This window comes from Cetorhinus maximus, chromosome 3 (genome assembly GCF_964194155.1).
Source record: "Cetorhinus maximus chromosome 3, sCetMax3.hap1.1, whole genome shotgun sequence".
NCBI classification, from domain to species: domain Eukaryota; kingdom Metazoa; phylum Chordata; class Chondrichthyes; order Lamniformes; family Cetorhinidae; genus Cetorhinus; species Cetorhinus maximus.
Genome location: NC_135881.1, coordinates 48,532,496 through 48,559,134, shown reverse-complemented (window position 1 = coordinate 48,559,134; position 26,639 = coordinate 48,532,496). Strand labels below are relative to the sequence as shown.

General features: G+C 44.6%; 1 protein-coding gene across 3 annotated transcripts in view; it reads left to right on the top strand.

Annotated features, from left to right (window-relative positions):
- The window catches only part of gpr158a (G protein-coupled receptor 158a), a 642,328-nt gene that overhangs the window by 360,169 nt on the left and 255,520 nt on the right, over positions 1–26,639 (top strand). Inside the window, exons 5-6 of one of the 3 annotated variants that reach the window (XM_078538082.1) lie at positions 4,712–4,729; positions 9,974–10,159. In XM_078538082.1, the coding sequence (XP_078394208.1) occupies positions 4,712–4,729; positions 9,974–10,159 (204 nt within the window). Of the gene's footprint in view, positions 1–4,529; positions 4,542–4,711; positions 4,730–9,944; positions 10,160–26,639 lie in introns of all 3 variants that reach the window. The other 2 variants (XM_078538086.1, XM_078538078.1) reach the window with 2 other exon arrangements.

The window sequence follows — 26,639 nt, the reverse complement described above, 5'->3', positions numbered from 1 at the left end:
CGATGGTTAGATTCTCTCTTGCTAGAGATGGTCATTGCCTGGCACTTGTGTAGCATGAATATTACTTAGCAATTATCAGTCCAAGCCTAAATGTTTTGCAGGGCTTGCTGCATATGGACATGGACTGATGTACCTATGATGCAATGTCACATGACTAAGAGACTGAGATCTGCTGGGAAGAAGAAGTAAAACCTTATGTCGAGTACTGAGATATATATTGATCTGTAAATAAACAAGAATGGACTTTCCGAATAACATTCTATGGTAACATTCTTAGGGTAACAAACAAACCCTAAAAAATACCCATCTAGGCCCTGAACCCAGGATGAAATATGACAACAGCTGATGGTTTCTGTTGACTGTTCATGTGCACCATTCAAAACATGGTGGCTGTAGACAGAGTGTGAAGACCCAGAAAATTTCCAAGAGAAGGTTGTAGAACTACAAACCCTTGGAAAAAGGACAACAAGAAAAAATATTGAACGCTTACCTGAGAACGGAGCATCCTGGGTGCTGCAGATGCAAGCAGATGCACAGGCCCAGAGTCCAGACAACAGTGAGTACAGATCACCATCTACAAGCCAAACTTAAAAGCATCAACAGATCCAGAGCTTAGGGTAAGCATGAAGTCTACATTGCCATTCCCAGAACTGTTCTGAAACACTGAAGGCTTGCAACAGACTCAATACTAGGGCAATTGGAGGAAGAGATTCTCCAGATACAGAACAGCTTCAGGTTTGCACAAGGAACAGAAGTATCAGGTCAGTACTTTACTCTATGCAGTAGGGGCCATAGCAGACAATGTTATTGCAAGACAGGGCATAAATAAGGCTTTGAGCTCATATGAGGAAGTCTTCCAGGCATTCAATTCCTTCTTCAGTGTTCAAAAAAGTTTGATCATTGAGTGAGCTAAATTTGATAAGAGGAGGCAAAAACCGGGCAAATCCATGGACTCATTTATAGATGACCTGTACAGATGCCTGGAGAATTGCAATTATGGGGTCCTCAGAGATGAATTAATATGCAATCATATAGTGGTTTGGGTCTTAGATGAAACCCTATCAGACCTTTTGCAAATGAGGGAAGGTTTAATTCTCACAAAGGAGGTAGAAATAGCACAAAAGACCGAGCTTAGAAAGCAAACTACAGTGGTTGTTTGTGAAGAAAGTGTTGTCCCTTGTAAAAAAAATGAGTCATGCCATTCAATATATCAGACAAAAAAGCACACAGTGAAACAAAAACCTGCAAAATCGTGAAAAAGCACGCCAACCGCCATCTTGAGATGCTCTCAATGTGGCAGGAAAACCCTGCATATGTGGGCAGAATGCCCAGCAGGGGGAGCTGCGAGCCACAACTGTAGGAAATTAGGACTTCTTAAAATAGTGCAGATCCAAAGTTCCTGTAGCTCATAGGAAGAAAGAGATAACAATGAAACAAAGTAAAATTCAAGAACTGGCAGAGCCACAAAAAAAAAATAGCTCTTTTAAGAGAAGATAACAAAACAGAAAATAATTATTGGAGCATTAAATTAGATGTTGATGGGCACCCCACAGAATTCAAGCTAGATACTGGGGCAGGTGTTTCAGTATTATCCGATGAAGTAAAATGGCTGTAAAATTTCATAATACAGCCATCCTCCATCCAGTTGCATGGTTCATGAGGGACTATACTAAAAGTAATAGACCAACACTTGGCAAGATTAAAATACAAGGATAAAGAAATGGTGGAACCCTTGTATGTGATAAAGAACCAGGAGTCATCATCAATGAGCAGAAAAGCATATTTGCAGCTGAGGCTCACTTACAAGGTTAAGAAATTGTTGATGAGCAGTCCAGTGAGGTATTTATGAATGCATTTCCATCCCTATTTTCAGGCTTAGGAAAGTTGAAAACAGAATATCACATAACTCTAAGGGCAGGTGTTAAGCCTATATGTCCCTTCACAGTGAACAAGGCCCCTCACCCACGCTTAGATAAAGTCAAGAGTAAGATTGAACACATGTTACAACAAGGGGTCATCTCTCCAGTTACTATACCAACAAAGTGGTATTCTGAAATGGTTACAGTCTAATGGTTCAATGAATGGTTCATCAAGGGAAGAACATGATCGTCATGTAAGAACAGTCTTCAAAGTCCTACAAGAACTTTGTAGAAGAAGCAGGTTTAACATTAAACAACAAATGTGAATTTGCAAAGCCTATGATAAAATTCTTAGCCCATATTATGCAAGCTTCAGGAATTAAGACCCACGAAAACCAAGGTCATTAGACAGTTCCCATGCCCTAAAAACATCACAGAAGTACAAAGCTTCCTTGGCATGGTCAATCAAGTAGGCAAGTTCCCATCAAGCTTGCCGGAAATCAATGAGCCATAAAGGCAGCTGTTGAGACAAGGTCAACAGCGGCGCTGGAATGTGGACCAGCAAAATGCTTTTCACAAGATCAAAAATCTCTCAATTTCACCAAAATTTCTAGTGCACTATGATCCAAGGTTGCCAACAATTGTAGCAGCAGATGCATTACCTACAGGCTTGGGTGCAGTGACGTTTCAAGTTCAAAAAGATGGACAAAAAACAGTTCATTATGCCTCAAGATCTTTCACAATAAGAGAGAAGAGGTATGCAACCATTGAGAAAGAAGCATCAGCAGCCACATGGGCCAGCAAGGAGTTCTCTGATCATATCATGTGATTAAGGTTTAAAACTGAAGCCAACCACAAACCTTTGGTTATTTTTTAAAAATTCATTCCTGGGATGTGGGTGTCGCTGGCTAGATCAGCATTTATTGCCCATCCCGAATTGCCCTTGAGAAGGTGGTGGTGAGCTGCCTTCTTGAACCGCTGCAGTCCATGTGGTGTAGGTACACCAACAGTGCTGTTAGGGAGGACGTTCCAGGATTTTGATCCATTGACAGTGAAGGAACAGCAATATATTTCCAAGTCAGGATGGTGAATGACTTGGAAGGGAACTTCCAGTTCCCCATATGTCTGCTGCCCTTGTCCTTCTAGAGGGTAGCGGTCGTGGGTTTGGAAGGTGCTGCCTAAGGAGCTTTCATGAGTTTTTGCAGTCCATCTTGTGGATGGTGCACACTGCTGCCACTGTGCATCAGTGATGGAGGGAGTGAATCTTGGTGGATGGGGTGCCAATCAAGTGGGCTGCTTTGTCCTGGATGGTGTCGAGCTTCTTGAGTTTTGTTGGAGCTGCACTCATCCAGGCAAGAGGGGAGTATTCCATCACACTCCTGACTTGTGCCTTGTAGGTGGTGGACAGGTTTTGGAGAGTCAGGAGATGAGTTACTCGCTGCAGGATTCCTAGCCTCTAACCTGCTCTTGTAGCCACAGTGGCTAGTCCAGTTCAGCTTCTGGTCAATGGTAACTACCAGGATGCTGATAATGGGAGATTCAGCGATGGTAATGCCATGAATGTCAAGGAGCATTGGTTAGATTCTCATTTGTTGGAGATGGTCATTGCCTGGCACTTGTGTGGCACGATTGTTACTTGCCACCTGTCAGCTTAAGCCTGGAAATTGTTCAGGTCTTGCTGCCTTTGGACATGGACTGCTTCATTATCTGAGGAGTCGTGAATGGTGCTGAACATTGTGCAATCATCAGCGAACATCCCCGCTTCTGACCTTATGATGGAAGGAAGGTCATTGATGAAGCAGCTGAAGATGGTTGGGCCTAGGACACTACCCTGGGGAATTCCTGTGGTGATGTCCTGGCATGGAGATGATTGAACTCTAACAACCACAACCATCTTCCTTTGGGCAAGGTATGACTCCAATCATTGGAGCGTTTTCCCCCTGATTCCCATTGACTCCAGTTTTGTTAGGGCTCCATGATGCCACAATAGGTCAAATGCTGCCTTGATGTCAAGGGCAGTCATTCTCACCTTCTTAATATAAAAGGAATTGCAAAGTTGCCACCTAGAATTCAGCGTTTTAGACTGCAACTGAGATATCGTTCAGTTACTGAGTATGTTCAAGGCAAGTACCAGACGACAGCAGAAGCATTGTCAAGAATATGAGTTGAAGAAATCAAGCTGGAAGATTGAAATGTTATTGAAGAAGTGAATATATATACTTCACTCATTGCTAAACACTTACCAATCACTGCGAAGAGCTTACAAGAAAGTAAGCAAGCACAACAGTAGGACGATGAGCGCATCAACATAAAACAGTATTGATAGAATGGATGGCTAGAGGATACTCCAAATAATCCAGTTCTTCACCAATATTTTGGACAGAGAAAAATTCTCATCATCATCAATGATTTCTTAGTGTTTAATGACAGGCTAGTCATCCGTAAAACACTTCAACATCCTCCAGAAAATCCAGCCAGGTCACTTTGGAATTGTGAAATGCTGAGCAAGAACCCAGCAGTTGGTCTGGTGGCCAGGCATCAGTCACTCCATAAAAGAGTTAATGACGAATTGACTTATGTGGGCAGCGAATTGCCAACAGCAGCAAACCATTCGCACCCTCCGCTTTTCCTTCAAGGTCATGGCAGCACCTGGGAATGGATTTATTTGAGTTAAAAGGCAAAGTTTTTATCATTGTCATTGATTACTACTCCAGATGGTTTGGAGTGAGCAGACTGCATATGGCAGAGGCAGTCATTACATCACTAAGAAGAATCTTCGTGGCACTTGGCATTCCGGACATCGTGGTGTCAGGCCTTAGTTTGCCAACGAGCTGTTCTATAACTTTACACAGGGATATGGGTTCATGCTTGTGACTAGCTTGCCTAGATATCCTCAGTCAAACGAAGAAGCAGAAAGAGGAGCTCGAACAATCAAGGAATTGATGAAAAAGAACAAACATCTTAACTTAGCCCTACTTAATTAAAGAAATTCACTGCTAAAAAACAGGTTCTCACCATCAGAACTATTGATGGGACGATGGCTGTGAACACAACTTCCAGCTCTACAACAAACACAACCTAATATTACTTCAGACGATTGTGAGAAAGTTAGGAAGTATGAGGAGCAACAAAGAGACAGTCCAGCTTGTAATTTCAACGAGGAGAGAGTGTGGATACGGGATCAACAGAAAGAAGGCATTGTAATAGAAAGAACTCCACAGCCGAGATCTTATAGAATTGAGACGGACCAGGGAAATATCAGAAGTAACCGAGGAGCATGGATATTTTTGAGAAGGAAACCATGGAACCTTGGACATACTAAATAGACCCAGAAGAATGCAAGGAACCAGAAACAAGTAGAAACTCTGCAACCACCCAGGTGGAAGACACTCCTATTGAATGATGAGAAAACGCAGTTCATCCTCAACCTCAAAATGAAATCTGGACCACATCAGGGAGATTGGGCAAGGCACCGCAGGGACTAACCCTGTGAAGTCTGAGATTTTGGGGGCAGATAAAGGAGTATGTATGTAGTTGGGATAAAGAATTAGCAGGGGGCTTGCGTTGGGGGTAGATGTAAAGTAAAGGATGAACATTAGGAGCATCTGATACTAATGTTCTTACTGATATAACTATGATGCACTGTTACATGACTAAGAGACAGAGATTTGGCACAAAGTAGAAGTACAACCTCGTGTAGAATGCTGAGATGTACATAAATCTGGAAATAAACAAGAATGTTCTTTCCCAAATCATAGTCTATGGTAGAATTTTTAGGTTAACAGAGAAACCATAAGAAACCCCATCTAGACCCAGAACCCAAGATGAAACAAAGAGTTTCCCCCTTGATTCCCATTGACTCCAGTTTTGCTAGGAGCCCTTGATGCCATACTCGGTCAAATGCTGCCTTGATACGAACAAAAGTACAAACATACACATTAGGAGCAGGAGCAGGCCATTCAGCCCCTTGTGCCTGCTCCAACATTCAATAAGATCATAACTGATCTGATTGCGGCCTCAATTCTGCTTTCCCTCCTGCCAAATGAACAAGTTCACATTTTCACACATTATACTCTACCTGCCAAATTTTTTCCCACTCACTTAACCTATGCATATCCCTTTGCAGACTCCTTATGCCCTCTTCACAACTTATTTTCCTATCTATCTTTGTGTCATTAGCAAATTTAGCAACCATACATTCGATCCTGTCATCCAAGTCATCAATATAAATATAAATAGTTGAAGCCCCAGCACTGATCCCTGTCACACTCAATCTTGCCAAACTGAAAATGACCCATTTATTTCTACTCTCTGTTTCCTGTTAGCTAACCAATCCGATACCCATACTAATATGTTACGTCCTACACCATGAACTCTTATTTTGTGTAGCAACCTTTGATGTGGCCCCTGGTCAAATGACTTCTGCAAATCTAAGTGCACCAGACCTACAGGTTCCCTTTTATTCACATTGCTAGTAATTTTGTCAAATAACTCCAATAAGTTAGTCAGACAGGATTTCCTTTTCATGAAACCATGTTGACTCAGCCTGATTGCATTGAGATTCTCTAAGTGCCCCACTGTAACCTTCTTGGTGTCAAGGGCGGTCACGCTTATCTCATCTCTTGAATTCAGCTCTTTTTTTGATGTTCGAACCAATGTAATGATGTCAGGAGCTGAGTAGTCCTGGCGAAACTCCAACTGAGTGTCAGTGAGCAACATGTTGCTGAGTAAGTGCCATTTGATAGCACTGTCGACAACACCTTCCATCACATAGCTGATGATTGGGAATAGACTGATGGGGCAATAATTAGCCAGGTTGGATTTGCAGACAGGAAATATCTGGGCAATTTTCCACATTGCTGGGTAGATGCCAGTGTTGTACTGGAACAGCTTGGCTAGGGGAGCGGCAAATTCTGAAGCACAAGTCTTCAGTACTATTGCCGGAATATTGTCAGGGCCCATAGCCTTTGCAGTATCCAGTGCCTTCAGCCATTTCTTGACATCATGTGGAGTGAATTAAATTGGCTGAAGACTGGCATCTGTGATGCTGGGGCTCTCACAAGGATGCCGAGATGGATCATCCACTTGGCCTTTCTGGCTGAAGATGGCTGCAAATGCTTCAGCCTTGTCTTTTTCACTGATGTGCTGGGCTTTCACAGGATGAGGATATTTGCGGAGCCTCCTCCTCCAGTGAGTTGTTTAATTGTCCCCCATCATTCACGACTGGATGTGGCAGGACTGCAGAGCTTAGATCTGATCTGTTGGTTGTAGGGTTGCTTACCTCTGTCTGTCACATGCTGCTTCTGCTGGTTGGCACACAAGTAGTCCTGTGTTGTAGCTTCACCAGGTTGACACCTCATTTTTAGGTATACCTGGTGCTGCTCCTGGCATGCTCTCCTGCACTGTTCATTGAACCAGGATAGATCCTTTGGTTTGATGGTAATGGCAGAGTGAGAGATAAGCTGGGCAATGATGTCACAGATTGTGGTTGAATACAATTCTGTTGCTGTTGATGGCCCAAGGGCCTCATATATGCCCAGTTTTTATTTCCAAAACTGTTCTAAATCTATCCCATTTAGCTTGGTGGTAGTGCCACACAACACGATGGAGGGGACCCTCAATGTGAATACGGGACTTCATCTCCAAAAGGACTTGTGTGGTGGTCACTCCTACTAATACCATCATGGACAGATGCATCTGCGTTGGGTAGATTGGTGAGAAGGTGGTAAAGTAGGTTTTTCCCTTTTGTTGGTTCTCTCACCACATGCTGCAGACCGAGTGTAGTGGCTTTGTCCCTTAAGACTCTGCCAGTTCGGTCAGTAGTGGTGCTACTACTTTGTTTAAAAGAAAAGCTTGGGGGACAATGGCTGCCTGGTCCATTTGCCATGGCAATATCTCACCCAATCAGAGGCGACTTGCCAACCAAACCACACCCCTTTTCTCATGCAGTGTAAATTGCTGTCCCATTTGAAATTTGGCATTCTTGTGTCTGTTCTGCTAAGTGCAAGATGAAAAGCTTCAACAACATGTCTCTTATTCCAGCAATACTCACTCTCTAGACTACTAAGTGACTAGAGTCCTTTAGGGGACGAAATCTATCATCCTTACCTGGTCTGGCCTACATATGACTCCAGATCTACAGTGATGTGTTTGACTCTTAACTGCCCTCTGAAATGGCCTAATAAGCCATTCAGTTCAAGGGCAATTAGGGATGGGCAACAAATGCTGGCCTTGTCAAAGGTGCCCATATCCCACCAAAATAAAATGGGAGGAGCCCTGACCGTGGAAAATCAACAGGGGCTGCAGATAAAGAAGGTCAGGTGGAAGTGTAACATAAATCTTCGGCTTTTAGTGCTCATGTTCCATTCCATCATTGAAAGTATTGATTTAGATTAAAATATCTGGGAGCTGAAAAGAAAATTCTGATGGCAATGGTATAATAGGGATTTTAGTCTGGCATTACCATCTCTTGTGTCAGTCTAGTTTTGTTAATTTTTCTTTCATTTAATGATTAACGTTACTCTTGAAATCTTTTTCCATCCCATTGCACCATATTCTACTGGAATGCTTTGATATTTAACCTGGATTTTTAAATGGTGATATCATCAGGTTGGAGAATTTTGCAGACAGATTTGGTTCCAGGAAGCATTGGCATCAGCCAATGATGTAGATGCCAAACTGCTAGTCACTGGAGATGTGGTTATATTGCAGCTGACGGAGAGTCTGCTCCATTGTAATCGTTTCTCAACTCTGTCCATCAGACTAATGCAAGTTTTGATACTTGATGCATCATGATGCACACCCATGGTGACACACTAATTACACCACATTTTTGAGAACACCATCATATGCAGTGGGATGGCATATGCCAAAAAATAAATTGCATGTTATTGTACTGTGTCTGGTTCATGTCACAAGTGTTGTGTTGATTGACTCGGCTGGCCTAGAAATCAGTTTGATACATCTAAAAATCTCCACAAAATCATTGACACTTTCCCCGTTTATATGTGCTGAAGAACTTCATAAAACTGACAGTATTTTCTCATCTTTCATTAGTTCCTGATGTAGGTTGATGTCATGAACATTGGGTAAAACTGTATAAAATACAGTATGGTTTTGGGAGAATTCTGTGCTTGATAGCAATGCAATGACAGAGGTGATCCATGTCAGAGCTAGCATTATGTCACATCATGTAAAACTAATTGACATTTTTTTCTTGACATTGTTTTTGCAAAGGTATCAGTGTGTGAATGAATGAGACAATTATCTAGACATGACTCTGAGCCTTTACAACTTGCGAACAACCAGAAACCCTGTACAGCAATTGTCAACGCCAGATGCATTGTTATTCCTTGGTATCATGTACCTTTCTTAACTAAGTTGGATCCTTGTTTTTGACTGTGCCCCCCTCTCACATATAATTAGGCAGTCAATTAGTGATAAACAAGGATCCAAAATGAATCAACAGGAAAACCTAAATCTTTTTGCTCATTGTTGTCTGTTTTTGATATAAGGCCTCTTATGATGGTATATGTTTTTATTTGTTAAAAACCTTCTGCAGTCTTTTAAACATTCCATATTATAGTTCCTAATCTCTGTATTTTATCAAACAACTATTGACCACATCATCGATTGTAAATTTTAAGCCACCATATCATAGGAAATTATCCTGCTCTAAACACGTTATTTTTGGCCCTTTTCCCATTTGACAAGTAGCATTTGTTTCTATTTTATTTTGTTCTCTTATTATGACTGCTTGAATCAGGCAGTGCAGCCTAATCTAGAAATTTGATCGCACTGTGCCCATTTTACAGGCATCTGAGGATCCAATATGGCTGGCAGTATAAGTGCACTCATTCTGTGCAGCAAGTGCGCTACTCAGCATAATGGATTGGGCTTCTTGGTAGATATTCAAAGCACGCACCAGAGGCATTATACCCATCCATCCATTCAGCATAATATTAGAGTTATTCTGAAAATATTTAAATCATTTTACTATGGATTGAATTATAGTTGAAATTAGACATAAAGCTAATCCACACTTTGGAATTGTCTGATAAAAGTTTACATTGTGGTATTTTGCAGGGAAGATTAAGCAACATGCCATTGCCCAGGGCCAACATGGAAGTATATATGAGTGCCTTCCCTGCAGGAATGGATGCAGCTCATGTCAAGATGACAGTCCCTGTCATGCAGAGACGGACAAGCACCTGCGCATTGCCATCATCGCGTTCCAAACTTTCTGCATGCTGTTGGATTTCATTGCTATGCTAGTGGTCTACCACTTCCACAGATGTAAGGTAAATATTAAAACTACTTAACAATGTATTGGTGCTGTAGTGAAGATGTTTACGCAGGTCTTGTGCTTCAAGTTGCAAAGAAAGGGAGCGCTCCATCACAACCGTCAGTTTCACGAATATGCTCGACTTCAGAAACGATGCCCAATCCACTGTCAAACCAGCAAAGGCAGAGCTTTGTGGTGTAGGATCAATGACTGTGCCACCGAATACTATGGTCGGGGTTCTCATCTGTGATTCCTTCCCATGGCATCATGGCTGAATGAAGGAGCAGGCCAAAATCACACTCTTCCTCACGGGAGAAAACAAGGAAAGGAAGTTAATGAGCAACTTTGGCAAATGTCTAGGATTAGGTCCCCTACTGCTCCTGGGCCACTTCTTCTGACCGTGTAAATGCATTACAAGAGATGGAAACTGGGAAAATTAGTGATCATGGAATCTGCTAATGCTTTGAGTTCTTTTCCCAGTACTTCCATGTGTCAGCCATGCCTGAGTGGTATCATTCTTGCTTCCCAGTTAGAAGGATGTAGATTCAAACCCCACTGCAAGATTTGTGCTCAGCTGGCACTTCAATGCAGTACTGATGGTGTGCTGCACTGTCAGAGGTGCTATCATTCAAATGCTTTCATCTGTAAGAGTGGGTGATGCAGAGTGCTGTGAAGTGCTAGGTAGAGACTGTACATTTAGCTTGGCTTATTCCTTCTCTCATGCACTTGGAAGAGTCAAAGTGGAATGCACTTTATAATGTTTGGAGTAATATGCCCCTTGAAACTTGGATACACATGGCAATGTAAATTGCATTGTGTTACACTGACATGCTATATTTTGGACTTCTCTGTGAAAGAATGACTGAATAAGTAAATAAGGAGAGAACAACGAAAAAAAAGGGGGAATTTGAATTTCCCTGGCATGGCAGAAACTGGGCAGAGTGGGAATTAAAATGGAGTGAGTCAGGTTCCTACTCATCCCTATCCTGCAGCAAATTCAACCTCGTGTGAATTGGGCTCTTGTGACATACATTGGATCCCTGTTACATTGTAACTGCCAACTCATTGGGTTTTCAACCTTGCTCAGTAAGACCAGGGCTGCATAGAGGCCTGTAAGGTTAGTATTAACCTTTCCCTTGTAGGATCAGGAAGAGCCCCACAAGGAAAATCTGGGCCTCTGTTGTTGCAAACTGTCCATCCTACGACTATTCCCCCATCCCACCCACACCACTCCATTCTGCACCCGCTCATTTTTGCGTGTTAAATGTTAAATCTAACCTCCAGGTTAGTCAGCCACCAGCACCAGATGTCCTGCTGGTGATCTTGGCAAACTCTCAGAGCATCTTGCAATACGTGCTGGAAACACCATCGAACTCAGCCTGGAAAGCCGACCTTGTATTACGGCTTGAGGCCAGCTGATTATGCACAGTCAGACGACATTATCAGCCATGAAGAGTCTGTACCATTTGTAGCAATTAATAAAGCTGGGGACGGTGATTGGGTGTTGAAGGGGCAAGTTAAGATTGGCAAAAGCTCGGGGAACAGAAAGGAACAGCATGAAGCAACATTTGCAATGTGACAATTTGAGGTACCTCCTTTGGCAATGATGATTGCAATGTAATGTAGTTTGTACTTCCATGGAAATGATGAAAGCTATCTTCATGGCCCAAAGCAACAACTTTGCTCCTACAGATTTTATTTCACCATTCCTTTCTTTTGTGATGAGAATGTTACGCTTGGTCAGGCATTTTACAAATTGCCTTCAAATCCATTTAACAGCTGCATTCTTACATAACGTTTAATTTCTAATGTACCTTTTTTTAAGTGTGAGCACAATGAGATTTTTTTTCTTCTATTAAGTCTGCCCCTAGGTAATGGTTTATTAGGTTGAAACCTTCTCTAGCAGCATGCCATAAAAAGGTGTATTAAAATAAGCCTAGTGGGTCCAAATGTCATTTATGTTCACTAAAGGATCTGAACAATAGAACCATGAATAATGCTGCAATTGGTCACAGGAAAGTTACAATTCTGCATGCAAATGTAGGGATTACATTACAACAACAATTTGCATTTATATGGTGCCTTTAAATAAAGGAATGCATTTTAAAGCACTCTACAGGAGTGTTACTTAAGGAGATATTAGAGCAGATGACCAAGAGCTTGATCAAAGAGGTAGGTCTTAAGGAGTTTCTTAAAGGAGGAAAGAGAGGTGGAGAGGTTAGGGAGGAATTCCAGTGTTTAGGCCCTAGGTAGCTGAAGGCCTGTTGGCAATGGTGGAGTGAATAAAATCAGGATGTGTAGGAGGCCAAAATTGGAGGAGCATTGATATCTCGAGGGGCTGGAGGAGCTTTCAGAGCTAGGAAGGGGCGAGGCCATGGAGGTCTTACAAACAAACGAGAACTCAGGTACATATGCTGACACACTTGGCACTCAGAATAATTGCTTAAAGACATAAAAGCAAAAAACTGCGGATGCTGTAAATCCAAAACAAAAACAAAAATACCTGGAAAAACTCAGCAGGTCTGGCAGCATCTGCGGAGAGGAGCACAGTTAATGTTTCGAGTCCAAATGACCCTTCAACAGAACTAAGTAAAAATAGAAGAGAGGTGAAATATAAGCTGGTTTAAGGTGGTGTTGGGACAAGAAGAGCTGGATAGAGGGCCAGTGATAGGTGGAGATAACCAAAAGATGTCACAGACAAAAGGCCAAAGAGGTGTTGAAGGTGGTGATATTATCTAAAAGAATGTGCTAATTAAGGGTAGAAAGCAGGACGAGCAAGGTATAGATGGCCCTAGTGGGGATGGGGTGGGGGGAAGGGATCGAAATAGGCTAAAAGGTAGAGATAAAACAATGGATGGAAAAACACTTAAACATAATGGAAGTAGGTGGGAAAAGAAAAATCTATATAAATTATTGGAAATAACAAAAAGGAGGGGGAAAATCAGAAAGGGGGTGGGGATGGAGGAGAGAGTTCATGATCTAAAATTGTTGAACTCAATATTCAGTCCGGAAGGCTGTAAATTGCCTAGTCGGAAGATGAGGTGCTGTTCCTCCAGTTTGCATTGAGCTTCACTGGAACAATGCAGCAAGCCAAGGACGGACATGTGGGCATGAGAGCAGGGTGGAGTGTTGAAATGGCAAGCGACAGGGAGGTCTGGGTAATGCTTGCGGACAGACCGAAGGTGTTCTGCAAAGTGGTTACCCAGTCTGCATTTGGTCTCTCCAATGTAGAGGAAACCGCATTGGGAGCAACGAATGCAGTAGACTAAGTTGAGGGAAGTGCAAGTGGAATGCTGCTTCACTTGAAAGGAGTGTTTGGGCCCTTGGACGGTGAGGAGAGGGGAAGTAAAGGGGCAGGTGTTGCCCCTTCTGCGGTTGCATGGGAAGGTGCCGTGGGAGGGGGTTGAGGTGTAGGGGGTGATGGAGGAGTGGACCAGGATGTGCCAGAGGGAACGATCCAAGGGTGTCATGATCACTCTCCTCCATCCCCACCCCCTTTCTGATTTTCCCCCTCCTTTTTGTTTTTTCCAATAATTTATATAGATTTTTCTTTTCCCACCTACTTCCATTATTTTTAAATGTATTTCCATCCATTATTTTATCTCTACCTTTTAGCCTATTTTGATCCCTTCTCCCCACCCCACCCCCACTAGGGCTATCTGTACCTTGCTTGTCCTGCTTTCTACCCTTAATTAGCACAGGTGCTTTTGTTGTCTGGCGCGCTGACCTCTACCTCGCAGAGGCTGAGCGTCAACTCGCAGACACTTCCTCCTACCTCTCCCTGGACCATGACCACACCACTGAACATCAAGCCATTGTTTCCAGGACTGCTACTGACCTCATCTCCTCTGGAGATCTTCCTTCCACAGATTCCAACCTGATAGTCTCCCAACCTTGGACGGCCCGCTTCTACCTCCTACCCAAAATCCACAAACAGGACTGTCCCAGCAGACCGATCGTGTCAGCCTGTTCCTGCCCCACGGAACTCATTTCTTGCTATCTTGACTCCATTCTCTCTCCCCTTGTCCAGTCCCTTCCCACCTACATCTACGATTCCTCTGACACCCTACATCATGTCAACAATTTCCAGTTCCCTGGCCCCAACCGCCTCCTCTTCATCATGGACGTCCAATCCCTCTACACCTCCATCCCCCACCGGGATGGTCTGATGGCTCTCCGCTTCTTTCTCGAACAGAGGCCCAACCAATCCCCATCCACCACTACTCTCCTCCGTCTGGCTGAACTTGTTCTCACACTGAACAATTTCTCCTTGAACTCCTCTCACTTCCTCCAAATAAAAGGTGTGGCTATGGGTACCCGCATGGGTCCCAGCTATGCCTGTCTCTTTATGGGGTATGTGGAACATTCCTTGTTCCAGTCCTACTCCGGCCCCCTCCCACAATTCTTTCTCCGCTACATAGATGATTACTTCGGTGCTGCTTCATGCTCTCGTCAGGACCTGGAAAAATTTATTAATTTTGCTTCCAATTTCCACCCCTCCATCATTTTCACATGGTCCATCTCTGACACTTCCCTTCCCTTCCTTGACCACTCTGTCTCAATTTCTGGTGATAGACTGTCCACCAATATCCATTACAAGCCTACCGACTCCCACAGCTACCTCGACCACAGCTCCTCACACCCCGCTTCCTGTAAGGACTCCATCCCATTCTCTCAATTCCTTCGCCTCCGTCGCATCTGTTCTGATGATGCCACTTTCAAAAACAGTTCCTCTGACATGTCCTCCTTCTTCCTTAACCGAGGTTTTCCACCCACGGTGGTTGACAGGGCCCTCAACCGTGTCCGGCCCATCTCCCGCGCATCCGCCCTCACACCTTCTTCTCCCTCCCAGAAACATGATAGGGTTCCCCTTGTCTTCACCCATCATCCCACTAGCCTCTGCATTCAAAGGATCATCCTCCGCCATTTCTGCCAACTCCAGCATGATGCCACCACCAAACACATCTTCCCTTCATCCCCCCCGGCGGCATTCCGTAGGGATCGTTCCCTCCGGGACACCCTGGTCCTTTCCTCCATCACCCCCTACACCTCAACCCCCTCCCATGGCACCTTCCCATGCAACCGCAGAAGGTGCAACACCTGCCCCTTTACTTCCCCTCTCCTCACCGTCCAAGAGCCCAAATACTCCTTTCAAGTGAAGCAGCATTTCACTTGCACTTCCCTCAATTTAGTCTACTGCATTCGTTGCTCCCAATGCGGTTTCCTCTACATTGGAGAGACCAAATGCAGACTGGGTGACCGCTTTGCAGAACACGTTCGTTCTGTCCGCAAGCATTACCCAGACCTCCCTGTCGCTTGCCATTTCAACACTCCACCCTGCTCTCATGCCCACATGTCCGTCCTTGGCTTGCTGCATTGTTCCAGTGAAGCTCAATGCAAACTGGAGGAACAGCACCTCATCTTCTGACTAGGCACTTTACAGCCTTCCGGACTGAATATTGAGTTCAACAATTTTGGATCATGAACTCTCTCCTCCATCACCACCCCCTTTCCAATTCTCCCCCTCCTTTTTGTTTTTTCCAATAATTTATATAGATTTTTCTTTTCCTACCTACTTCCATTATTTTTAAGTGTATTTCCATCCATTGTTTTATCCCTACCTTTTAGCCTATTTCGATCCCTTCCCCCCACCCCACCCCCACTAGGGCTATCTGTACCTTGCTCGTCCTGCTTTCTACCCTTAATTAGCACATTCCTTTAGATAATATCACCACTTTCAACACCTCTTTGGCCTTTTGTCTGTGACAACTTTTGGTTATCTCCACCTATCACTGGCCTTCTATCCAGCTCTTCTTGTTCCACCACCCCCCGGTCCCTTAAACCAGCTTAAATTTCACCTCTCTTCTATTTTTACTTGGTTCTGTTGAAGGGTCATTCGGACTCGAAACTTTAACTGTGCTCCTCTCCATAGATGCTGCCAGACCTGCTGAGTTTTTCCAGGTATTTTTGTTTTTGCTTAAAGACATAATCTATTTACATGAATGTGTTCACCTAGATGCATTCAGGCTGATGTAACCCCTTCCCCAATGGGATACAATTCAGAAAACATGGGCACTCTAGGAAGTTGCTACTAAGACGTGTCTGTGAGTATCAAAGGATTTTTTTTACATGTCAAGGAGGAAGAATATCAACAGGAGCCATACGTTGTTCTGAAAGTGATATCAGGCAAAGTGGAACATTTAGGTTTTTCTCAATTATTGTCTGATATATTGAGAAAGGGTTCAGCAAACATACTTTCACAATGGTAGCACACATTGATTTGTCATTCATCACTAAATTTGTTATGGATTTCAATTTTTTAGTAGCTCCTGATCTACTCTTACAATTTTAAGCTTACTGCTATCTGTGCCTCTGATTCCCATTGCCTTGTTCACCATATGACCTAGAACAAAACTGAACCAGCTCAGTGAAAAGGTGCAGTCCTGACAAACACCTGCCCCCACTCCATTCTTCGGCACCACCTTCCAAACCCATGACCACTACCATCTAGTAGGACAAGGGCAGCAGACACATGGGAACACCACCCACCTGGAAATTCATCTCCCAGTCACTCACCATCCTGACTTGGAAATATATCGCTGTTCCTTCACTGTTGCTGGATCAAAATCCTGGAACTCCGTCCCTAACAGCACTGTGGGTGTACTACACCACATGAACTGCAGCGAGTCAAGAAGGCTGCTCACCACCACCTTCTCAAGGGCAATTAGGGAAGGGCAATAAATGCTGGCCTAGCTACATCCCGTGAATGAACTTTAAAAAAATCTTGCATTACTCCTTCAACATTCACAAGAATTTTTTTCCCCCCCAGTGAATCTCTTCTAGTAGCTTTCCCAGATGTCTTGCCAACCTGAAACATAAGTGTCCGTAGATTAATAGAATGGTACAGCACAGAAGGAAACCATTCAACCCATCAAAGTCTGTGGCAGCTATCCAACAAGTCTTACTCCCTTACTATATTCCTATAGTCCTGCATTTCTTTCAAGTTATCCAGTTTCCTTTTGAAAGTTACTGTTGAATCAGCTTCCATTGCCCCTTGAGGCAATGCATTCCAGATGACAACTTGTTGTGTGAAAATATGTTTCCTCATCTTGACCTCTGGTTCTTTTGCCAGTCATCTTAAATCAGTGTCTTCTGGTTACTGACCCTTCTGCCACTGGAAATGGTTTCTCCTTATTTACCCTATCAAAACTGATTTGGATCACGTCTATCAAAGCTTTTAAACCTTTACCATTCCTATTCTTCGGAGAACAACTCCCAGCTTCTTCAGTCTCACCATATAGCTGAAGTTCCTCATCCCTGGGACAATTCTAATAAATCTCTTCTGCACCCTCACTAAGGCCTTGCATCCTTCCTAAAGTGTGTGCCCAGAATTGAACACAATACTCCAGATGAGGCCTAACTGTGTTATATAAAGGCTTAGCATAGCAAAGTTTACAAACCCGCCCACAGATCCATACACACTAACAGCATTTTTTAGGCATTTGTGTTACTGTGAAGATCTGTTGAAAGAAAGAAACAGCATGTATTGCATTGTGGCTTATCACATCTTCAATCTATCCCAAAGAATTTCATATCCAATGAATTACTTTTGAGGTTCAGTCAGTGCTATATAGTCAATAGCAGTAACTAATTTACATCAAGGTCAGAAGCTGAATGAGTAACCAGGCAATGTGTTTTTGATTATGCTCACAGAGGGGTGTAGATTGGTCAGGACACTGGAGTAACTCCTGACCCTTCTTTGAAACACTGTCATAGGATCTCTTGCATCCCTCTAAACATTTACTATCCTAAAAGTGGTGCCTCTGACCGTGCAGCACTCCCTAAGTCATGCACTGGAGTCTCAGCCTAGTGGCTTTTAATCAACAATCTCTAAGACCGAGGCAAGAGTTTTACCAACTAAACCAAGCTGACACTTTATAAAGAAAGACTTGCATTTATATAGTGCCTTTCATGACTATCAGACATCTCAAAGTGCTTTACAGCCAATTAAGTACTTTTGAAGACTAGTCACTTTTGCAATGTAGGGAACACAGTAACCAATCTGCGGACAGCAAACTCCCACAAACAGCCAGAAAGTCTGTGTTTAATGTCAAGGAGCATGGAAGAGTCCAGCACCAAAAGGGATTTGTGCAGATCTTGGAAGTTATTTTTGCCAGCATGAAAGGGCTGGCCAATTCTGTTTGTACACTTGTGGACCCAACCATCATGCAGAGTCTGTCGGCCCTTGTCTCGGCTTCCATTATAGCACGTGCAAGCTGAAGCCGCCCAGTGTCTGAGCGCTGCAGTGGAAACTCAGACAGCTGCCATCATGGCTCTGGATTACAGTGCTCAAAGGCACTTGCAGAGTCTCACAAATATCTCCTCCAATAGATTACTAGGATTATTGAGGCAACACCATATGGGAATGGCAATGCTCATGTAATCTGACTGGGTGTGTGGCTGCCATTGTTTGTAAACTATGAGATGTAGGCATGGGGCATGCAGCAGTGCTAAGTGTGTGAGGGTGAGGTGAAGCTATGAATGTTAGTAGGTATGTATCCTCATTGTTGGAGATTGTAGATGGGCTTTATTTACAAGCACATTTTAAAATGTCTGCTCTCTCATGCTCTAGCTTGCTGCTCTTTCAATATCTGCTTCTCAGTGACCACACCCAGGCTTGACTAATAGCTCACAGTGCACAGTTAACAGACACACATAACCAAACACACAATGGAGTTCATTTCTAGCAGGACCATGGGTGGTCTTTTCGGGTTTTGGCACCTGTGATAAGTGTCATTCTTGGGGGAGTGCCTTGGCCATTGGAAGTGATTTCATAGAATTACCACTAATAGGCCTTGACTTTTATGTTTAATAAATTGAGAAGCATCAGTACAGGTGAAAGGAACATTATAAAAGTGGTGATCATCAGAGGGGGAGCAGTGGTGATGGAGGGAGGGAGTGGTAGTTGGGGAAGGGGCAGAGGTCAATGGGAAGGGATTGCTGATTGTTTGGCCTTACCTTGTCTTATCTTTGCCCTATATGTCGGAATGTCTGGCAGAATTTCTCACTTCCAGAGTGGTTGCATCATTACTGCCCCCCTCCTCTCACCACCATTAAAGTTTTCCAGTACATCTAGTAGGAACCATCAACCATCGATCTTCAGGGAGCCATGCTGTGTTCCTAACATTGGTCCACAGATGGGATCCAATTTCTCCCAATTCCAGCTGGTATGCCTGACCTCGCTAGGCATAATGCAGCCAGTCAAACAGCAGGTCCCTTGGAGTGATGGAATCCTCCTGCTTGTAAAGAGGTGTTCAGACAGTTGGCTCCCTATCCAGGGAAACCTTGTGCAAGGCCGGTATATCGATGTGCCAGAACTGTGCTAGGTGAGTGCCAAGAAGGCCCCAGATTTTTATCCCTTTTTATATCTGCAATAAAAATCTGCTTTTTGTGGCACTTTAATTTGTTCACTTGTGGGATGTGGGCATCACTGGAAAGCCTAGCATTTACTGCCCATCCCTTATAATTGTCCTTGAGAAGGTGGTGGTGAGCTGCCTTCTTGAACCGCTGCAGTCCATGTGATGTAGGTACACCCACAGTGCTGTTAGGGACTAAGTTGCAAGATTTTGACCCAGCGACAGTGAAAGATCAGCAGAATAGTTCCAAATCAGGATGATGGCTTGGAGGAGAACTTGCAGATAGTGGTGTTCCCATCAGCCTGTTGCTCTTGTTCTTCTGGGTGGCAGAGTTCGAAGGTCACAGGTTTGGAAGGTGTTGTCAAAGGAGCCTTGATGTGTTACTGCAGTGCATCTTGTAGATGGTATGCTATGCTGCTACTGTCAGTTGGTGATGGAGGGAGTGAGTGTTTAAGATGAAGGATAGGGTGCTAATTAAACTTTGTCCTGGATGCTGCTGAGCTTCTTGAGTGTTGTTGGAGCTGCACTCAAGTGGAGAGTATTCCGCTTGTCGATGGTTGGGTCCACAAGCGTGCAAATGGAATTGGCCTCTCGTTTCATGCTGGGAAGAATGGGCTCTAAGATTTGCACAAATCATTTTCGGTACTGGATTCTTCCATGCTCCTTGACCTTAAAACCAAGCTCTCTGGCTGTTTGCAGGGGTTTGATATGCACAAATTGGTTGCCATGTTCTCTACATTACAACAGTAATTACTAGTCACATTACAATTTGAATAGCCTTTAAAAGTACTTCTTTGGCTGTAAAGTCCTTCGAGACACCTGATGGTCATAAATGGCGCTATGCAAGTCTTTCTTTTTAAAATGTCAGCTCGGTTTAGTTGGTAAAACCCTCAGAAGGTTGTTGATTAAAAGCCACTAGACTGAGACGATACTGAGGGAGTCATACTCCTGACATGCCTTGTAGATGGTGGACATATATGGAAATAAATATCTCATTTTCTGTAAATACAAAATGAATGTTTGAGTAGCAAGCAGTTCGGGGAATTTGTTTCTGTGGAAGGTAGTTCCTGAAGTGAAAACATTTACAGACATGCCAGAAAGAGAAGATGTATACTTTTTCTAAAACTTCCACCTAATTATTTCAATGCATCCACCTCGATAGTGATGGAGACAGAGACACAAACCACATTTAGCTCCACAACCAGGAATTGTGGTGCTGTGTAAACATTTCAAGCCTGTTATCCATTAATAATTCTCATACTTTAAAGATTTATAACTTGAGTACTAATGCATTAAAGTAGGGTTGAAGGAAGCAACTTGCATTGGCTTACTTCTAACCTTAGTACCTCAAACCCATTGAATCTAGAATTAAGCATCAAACTCAGTTTGCGTTAATGCATTCTAAAGGGACCAGTGAAGCAAAAGTCACTACAACTGGCCTGATGTTGCATTGGCTTTCTGCCTGGGGGTTTGAATACCTCCTTTAAGTAACTTTTTGAAAGAACCTTTCTTTGAACATGATGTAATCTCACCACATGCAAGGTTTCAAAATTAAGATCTCCCTCTGCTTTGCCCTTTTGTTTTAGACTAATTTTGCACTCTAATTATTTTTTGCATTGACTTCATTGGAATAAAGCTTTTGGGGGGCTGTAAAACCTGCTGCTGCTTCACTGTTACCTGTTTTGTATTACGCTCACTGTTCCAGCACTTCCCTCAATATATTTTAACTGTGCTGCAATTTTTAGGGATACACCATGATGTTTTCTTCATGCATCTTAGACCTCTACAGGCATATTTAAAAAAATAAACAAGTCCAATTTCTTTTAAGATGCATACCATAAAGATTTGGGCTGAATTTTAGTTCTATGGATGTCACTTTGGGTGCAAAATGGTGTCCGAGCTGCATGCATACATTTCCAGTGTGGTTAATGCCAGGTACCATTTTTGGTAAAATTGTTAGCACAAGCATTAGGAGTCTGCATAAGAAGTGTGCAGAATAAACAGATTAGCTGGAATTTTCCAGCCCTATTGGCATCGGGCATTATGATGGGTGGGGGATTGGGCGGGGGGTGCGGTTGGTGGGGGACAATATGACGAGAAGGCCAAATATCGGCTTTACACCATCTTGAAACCAGTTTGCGATCATCCACTCCAACCATCAATGGTGGGCTGCGCTTCCTGTCGCTGCACATCGGGAAGCTAATTTCAATACTTTAGTACCTCATTATTAGCCCTGCTCACTGGAATCATCCCCCCTCGCTGGATCATCCAGGCAACACACCGACGTGTTTCACAACTGTACATAAGCAACATGCACCTGGCGAGCTGCACTTCACTCAGGACTTTGGGGTTTGTTTGCCTACTTTGCTTCGGGCAACACTCACAGTCCTCAGTGCCAGGCTTTGCAGGCAGCACCACATCACTTTTAGGGGCTCTCATGGGCAGGTATCTGCCAGACCAGCCGTAAAGCGAGGGTGGCTTTTCAATGGCTGCAGGGCTAGGTCTTGCTTGGGGAAGGGGGAAAAGTGGCCTCAGGCAAGAGAAGAGGCTGCAGGACGAGGGCTGTACTGGGGAAGGGGGGGTATCCCAGGATGTTTGTGAGGCACATGTTGATCTGTGCAAGTGGCCTAAAGATGGTGAGGGCTGAGGAGGCAGTCTCCAGAGGAGATGAGGTCAGTTGGAGATGTGAGAGTGTGTGTGAGAGAGTGAGTAGTGATGTCACTTGAGCTGGCAGTGAATGAGATGCCAGTGTATGCGTGATGGCCTTGTGAGTGTGTGAGTTTAGAGTGACAAGATGGTTGCCTTACCCTGGTGGCATGGATGAGATCATTCATCTGTTTTCTGCACTGGATGGCCGATCATTTGTATGCACCATTGGTACTGACCACCTTTGCCACCGTCTCCCAAGCCAAAGTGGTGAGTCTGATGGGCCTCCTGTGGCCAGAGCAGGGGGTAGAGGACATCGCAGTGGGATCTCCAAGGAGTCCAGAAGGCTTTCCAGGGATGTGTCACTGAATTGGGGAGCTGCACTCTTCTTGGGCCATATTTTCATCGGAGCAGACCTGGGCTGCAAGCATTGAGAAGTGTGCACGTGGCTGCAGTTTAAATGTGGTGTCCTGCACGAGGAGGTGGCGAGGTAATGGCATGATGGGCAAATTAGAGGCCGTCCGCCAGCAAGACGGCGTGTTTTCTGTGGCTGCACAATTAATGAGGTGGGAATGGGGGCAATAAAGTGCAAAAACCCACCATTGCGGTCGGCGGATAAAATGACTTTTGCCCCGCCCACTACAGCACTTTATGTAAATCTGGGATGATTCCACCCATTGTGACGTCAATCAGCGTGAAATTCTGATTTTACTCTTAACGGTGCCATTTTCAACCTCAACACTCCAGCTAATGCCCTCTCTTAACCTTACACAGCTGAACATGCTTCCAGCAGCAGGAAGAACACCACACCAGCGCTATTTAGAAGGATCATCAATTACTTTCAGGGTAGTTGCTGATTGATTACTCCTGGCTCTGCCTGACTTTCTAGAAATGCTGTGAGTTTCCCTCTGGTGAATTCTACAGGGAGTGGTGTTGCCTTCAAGGGTTCTGCTCAGAACACTTGCTCCCAATAGTTATTATCCCTCTCGGTCTGCAGCATGACAGGGAGAATGAGCAGAGGCAACACACAGAGGGATGAGCTGCTCACTGCGAGAAAGGAGAATGGGGAGCAGGGCTCTCAGCAGGAGGCATACTACCCACCGTCTTCAGGCAACAATTCTCTTCCCTCACCATCAGCCAAGAACAAAGTGCAGTCCATCTCCGTTTTACAGAAGAGGCACTCACTGAAATTTGCAGGCAGACCTGCCGCTTCAGAACAGGATGAGGACAGCGCTGCCAGTGGCTGCCAATGTTACCATGACTATGAACTTCTTGGTGTCGGGATCCTTCCAGGTTACAGTAGGCAACATGTCTAACATCTTCCAGTTTGCCACCCAGTGCTGTAAAAGGGAACTGATTGACACTCTGAATGCCAGGAGAGAGGAAGACAGTGAGAAGAAGGCAGAAAATGCACATGACTTCACCAGCATAGTGGGCATCCCATGGTGCAGGGTGTCATTCAATATTCTCTCTAAGCTGTGTGGGTGTGCTGCTGCTCAACAATTTGCAATTTACCACACAAGGGAACAAATTGCTGTATTCAACCAATGTTTCCTTTAAGATGCACACATGCATGACTTCGTGACAATCTTAAAGGACCGCACAGCGGAAAAAGCGGGCCAGGCACAGCAAAGAGAAATTAAAGAGAACATTGATATTGCACACTGCAGGCACTGTATCTAAATGTAGAGATGTACCGCAACCATGAGGGGCTGACTCCCTAATGTGCAGTTGGTGTGCATGCACATCATGCAGGTAAATGCCTAGTATCCTGGCAGTAAACATGATGCCTTTATCCTGCACCAGCCAGCTGTACCATCAATATTTAAGCCACCAGAGAGTGGCTGGGCAACAAAGACAATCCACTGACCACTTGCCTCATGATTCGAATGTACTACCCAAGCACACATAGGCATCATGCAGATAATGAGAGATGTGTTGCTGCTCAAAGTGCCATTGAGCAGACCAACGGGGTGCTTAATGCCTGGTCACTCTGGAGGAACTCTGCAGTACCCTTCACAATATGTGTTACGATTCATCACGACCTGCTGCACCCTGGAGAAGCTCATCATCATGAGGTTACAGACCTTGCCAATAGGTATATAGCAGGAAACTGAGGAGAACGAGGAGGAGGAGAAAGGAAGAGGCAACCAACACACCCCCTTTCCAGCCAACTGACCACAAACAACTCATCTGACAGCGGTACAGTGAGCACAATCCCAATTCTCCATTCAACCTTCTCTTTGTCACTGACTATCACACTTGACTGCAATGCTGAAATAGAAGACTCCACAAAACAACCATTCCAAATCAACTTCATTAAACAAACCATTCAATATTCCATCAGAGATCAACTAATCTGCCTTGTCCATTCCCTTCATGCCTGTCTCCTATTTGCCTTTTCCTTTCCTAGTGTTTCTACTCAGTGTTACGCCAGTAGTGGCAGTGTGGCTGGTGTTTTTCAGTGGGAAAGACTGCAGGATAACCTCACACAACTGTGGCCCTAGAAGGCCCAGCTTCAAGCTACCTGAACTTGGCATGGACAGCAGCAGTTGGGGCTGGTTGGGCTGTCAGGCCACAGCAAGGGTTCTGAAGAAGTGGCAGTGTTGGAAGGGCGAATTTTGTTGTGCTGAGAGAGGATAGCAGGTTCACAACGCACGGAGCCACTGCCACTTCCCCAGGGCAGCACCTAAAGAAGTATAATTATCTGCTGGAGGGCACATTGCTGGACTGCTGTGATATCCCACAAACCCCTTTGGACACTGGCATCCACAACCATGATGGCAACAGTTTGAACTTGCAAGGCAATTTTCATGGCTTTACTCTGAGCTTTTACTGCAGCACTCGAACATTGGGCAGCTTGTGCTATCGGCCATTAGATGCTGCATCATGGTTAGGTCTGCAAATGTTCTCATGGAGTTGGCCACCACAGGCTGGAAAGACTAGGCTCCAAACTCTGCAGAAAGCCCTGTGCCAAGTTTGTGCCAGACTTCTCCATGCTGCTATACAGTGGCTACAAGCTTTAAGGCAGGCTTGCGAACACTCCACCATCTTTGTGGATACCCATCAGCTTTTATCTGTACACCACCAGATGGAATTCCTGATCTGAGTTCCTTACAAAAGAACTCATGTGCGGCCTCATCCTCCAGCGAGTTGCCAAAAGTGCTACCTTTTCCATTGTCCTGTCTGCAGCCCACGTGCCTGGTGACTCACAATGTAGAGATTCCACCTCTATGCTACCTTCTTAAGTTTCACTATCTGAGCTGGCGGCAATGAGTGTGAGATTGAATAATGGTGTTTCTTCATCATCGGTTTCTTCTTCCACATGCATTTCACATCCCTATACCACTGCCTGACTTAGTGGCAATGCTTGGGTAACTGAAAGATGAAAGTCACAAGGGTAGGGTCACAGAGAAGGAAGAGAGGGAAAGCACGAGGTGCATATGCTTCCATAAACCAGTAGAGTGAGTGTGATGAGGGGGTGCTGGGATGTGAGAGGAAGGATTAGGTGGGAACACACAAGCATCTTTAATCATTTCAATCCAGCTGCTGGCCACAGCTTCAGTCATTGCCACTGCAGTGACAGCAAGCACCATCTCCACCTTCAGGATGAGGACATGCAACAATGCCTATCTTCAGGTACGCACGAATGTCCGGTAAGAGAGAGACAAGTGTGTCATTGGGGTGGATTTTACAGGGGGACAGATTGCCCGCCCTCCCCCCAAGCAATCTAAACTTCAAGTCAGGAGCTCATTGTCCAGAAATGTGACCGCAGCAATATTATGCTGGGGGTAGCCTTAGTAGGGTCAGCTTGGGTTTCTGTGCTGATCAGGAAGGAGGTCCCTCTCCAGAGAGCTGCAGACCAATCTGATATGCTGGCATCTCTGTAGTCACAGTAGCATCAGACGAGAGTAGTGGCCTGTACTGAGACTATAAGCAGTTCCAAAGAACAAGCGATGTCTCCTGGACTTGAAGTAAGGCGAGGGATTTTGAGTGAACATGGTTGGGAGGCCCCAGTGACGAGTGGAGTGGGGAATCAGATTAGAGAGCCTGGCGTGGGGGGCGGGGGGGAAGAATAGAGAGGGTCGGTACGATCTTGGGGGGGTTGTGCCCTTGATAGGTACAAGGGACCCCTCAAAGGAGGTACCCCCTTTCCTGCCAACAGCAGTGAAAGCTGTTGGACAGCTCACCTTGCCCTTCGCCTTCCCCCTTGGACCAAACAATTGCAAGAGAGAGGGAAGGGTATCACTGGGGTAGATTTTACAGAGTGACGCCCTTAAGTGGCAGTTAATTGGCCACTTAAGACCCCAATAGGCCTAAGGGCGAGTAGGCTGCTTGATGCCTTACCGACCCCACTGTAATGTGGGAGCAGGTCAGGGGAGGGCCCGAAGGTGGCTGGCTGGCCACCTGCTTTATTTTACAAGCCGCCCCACC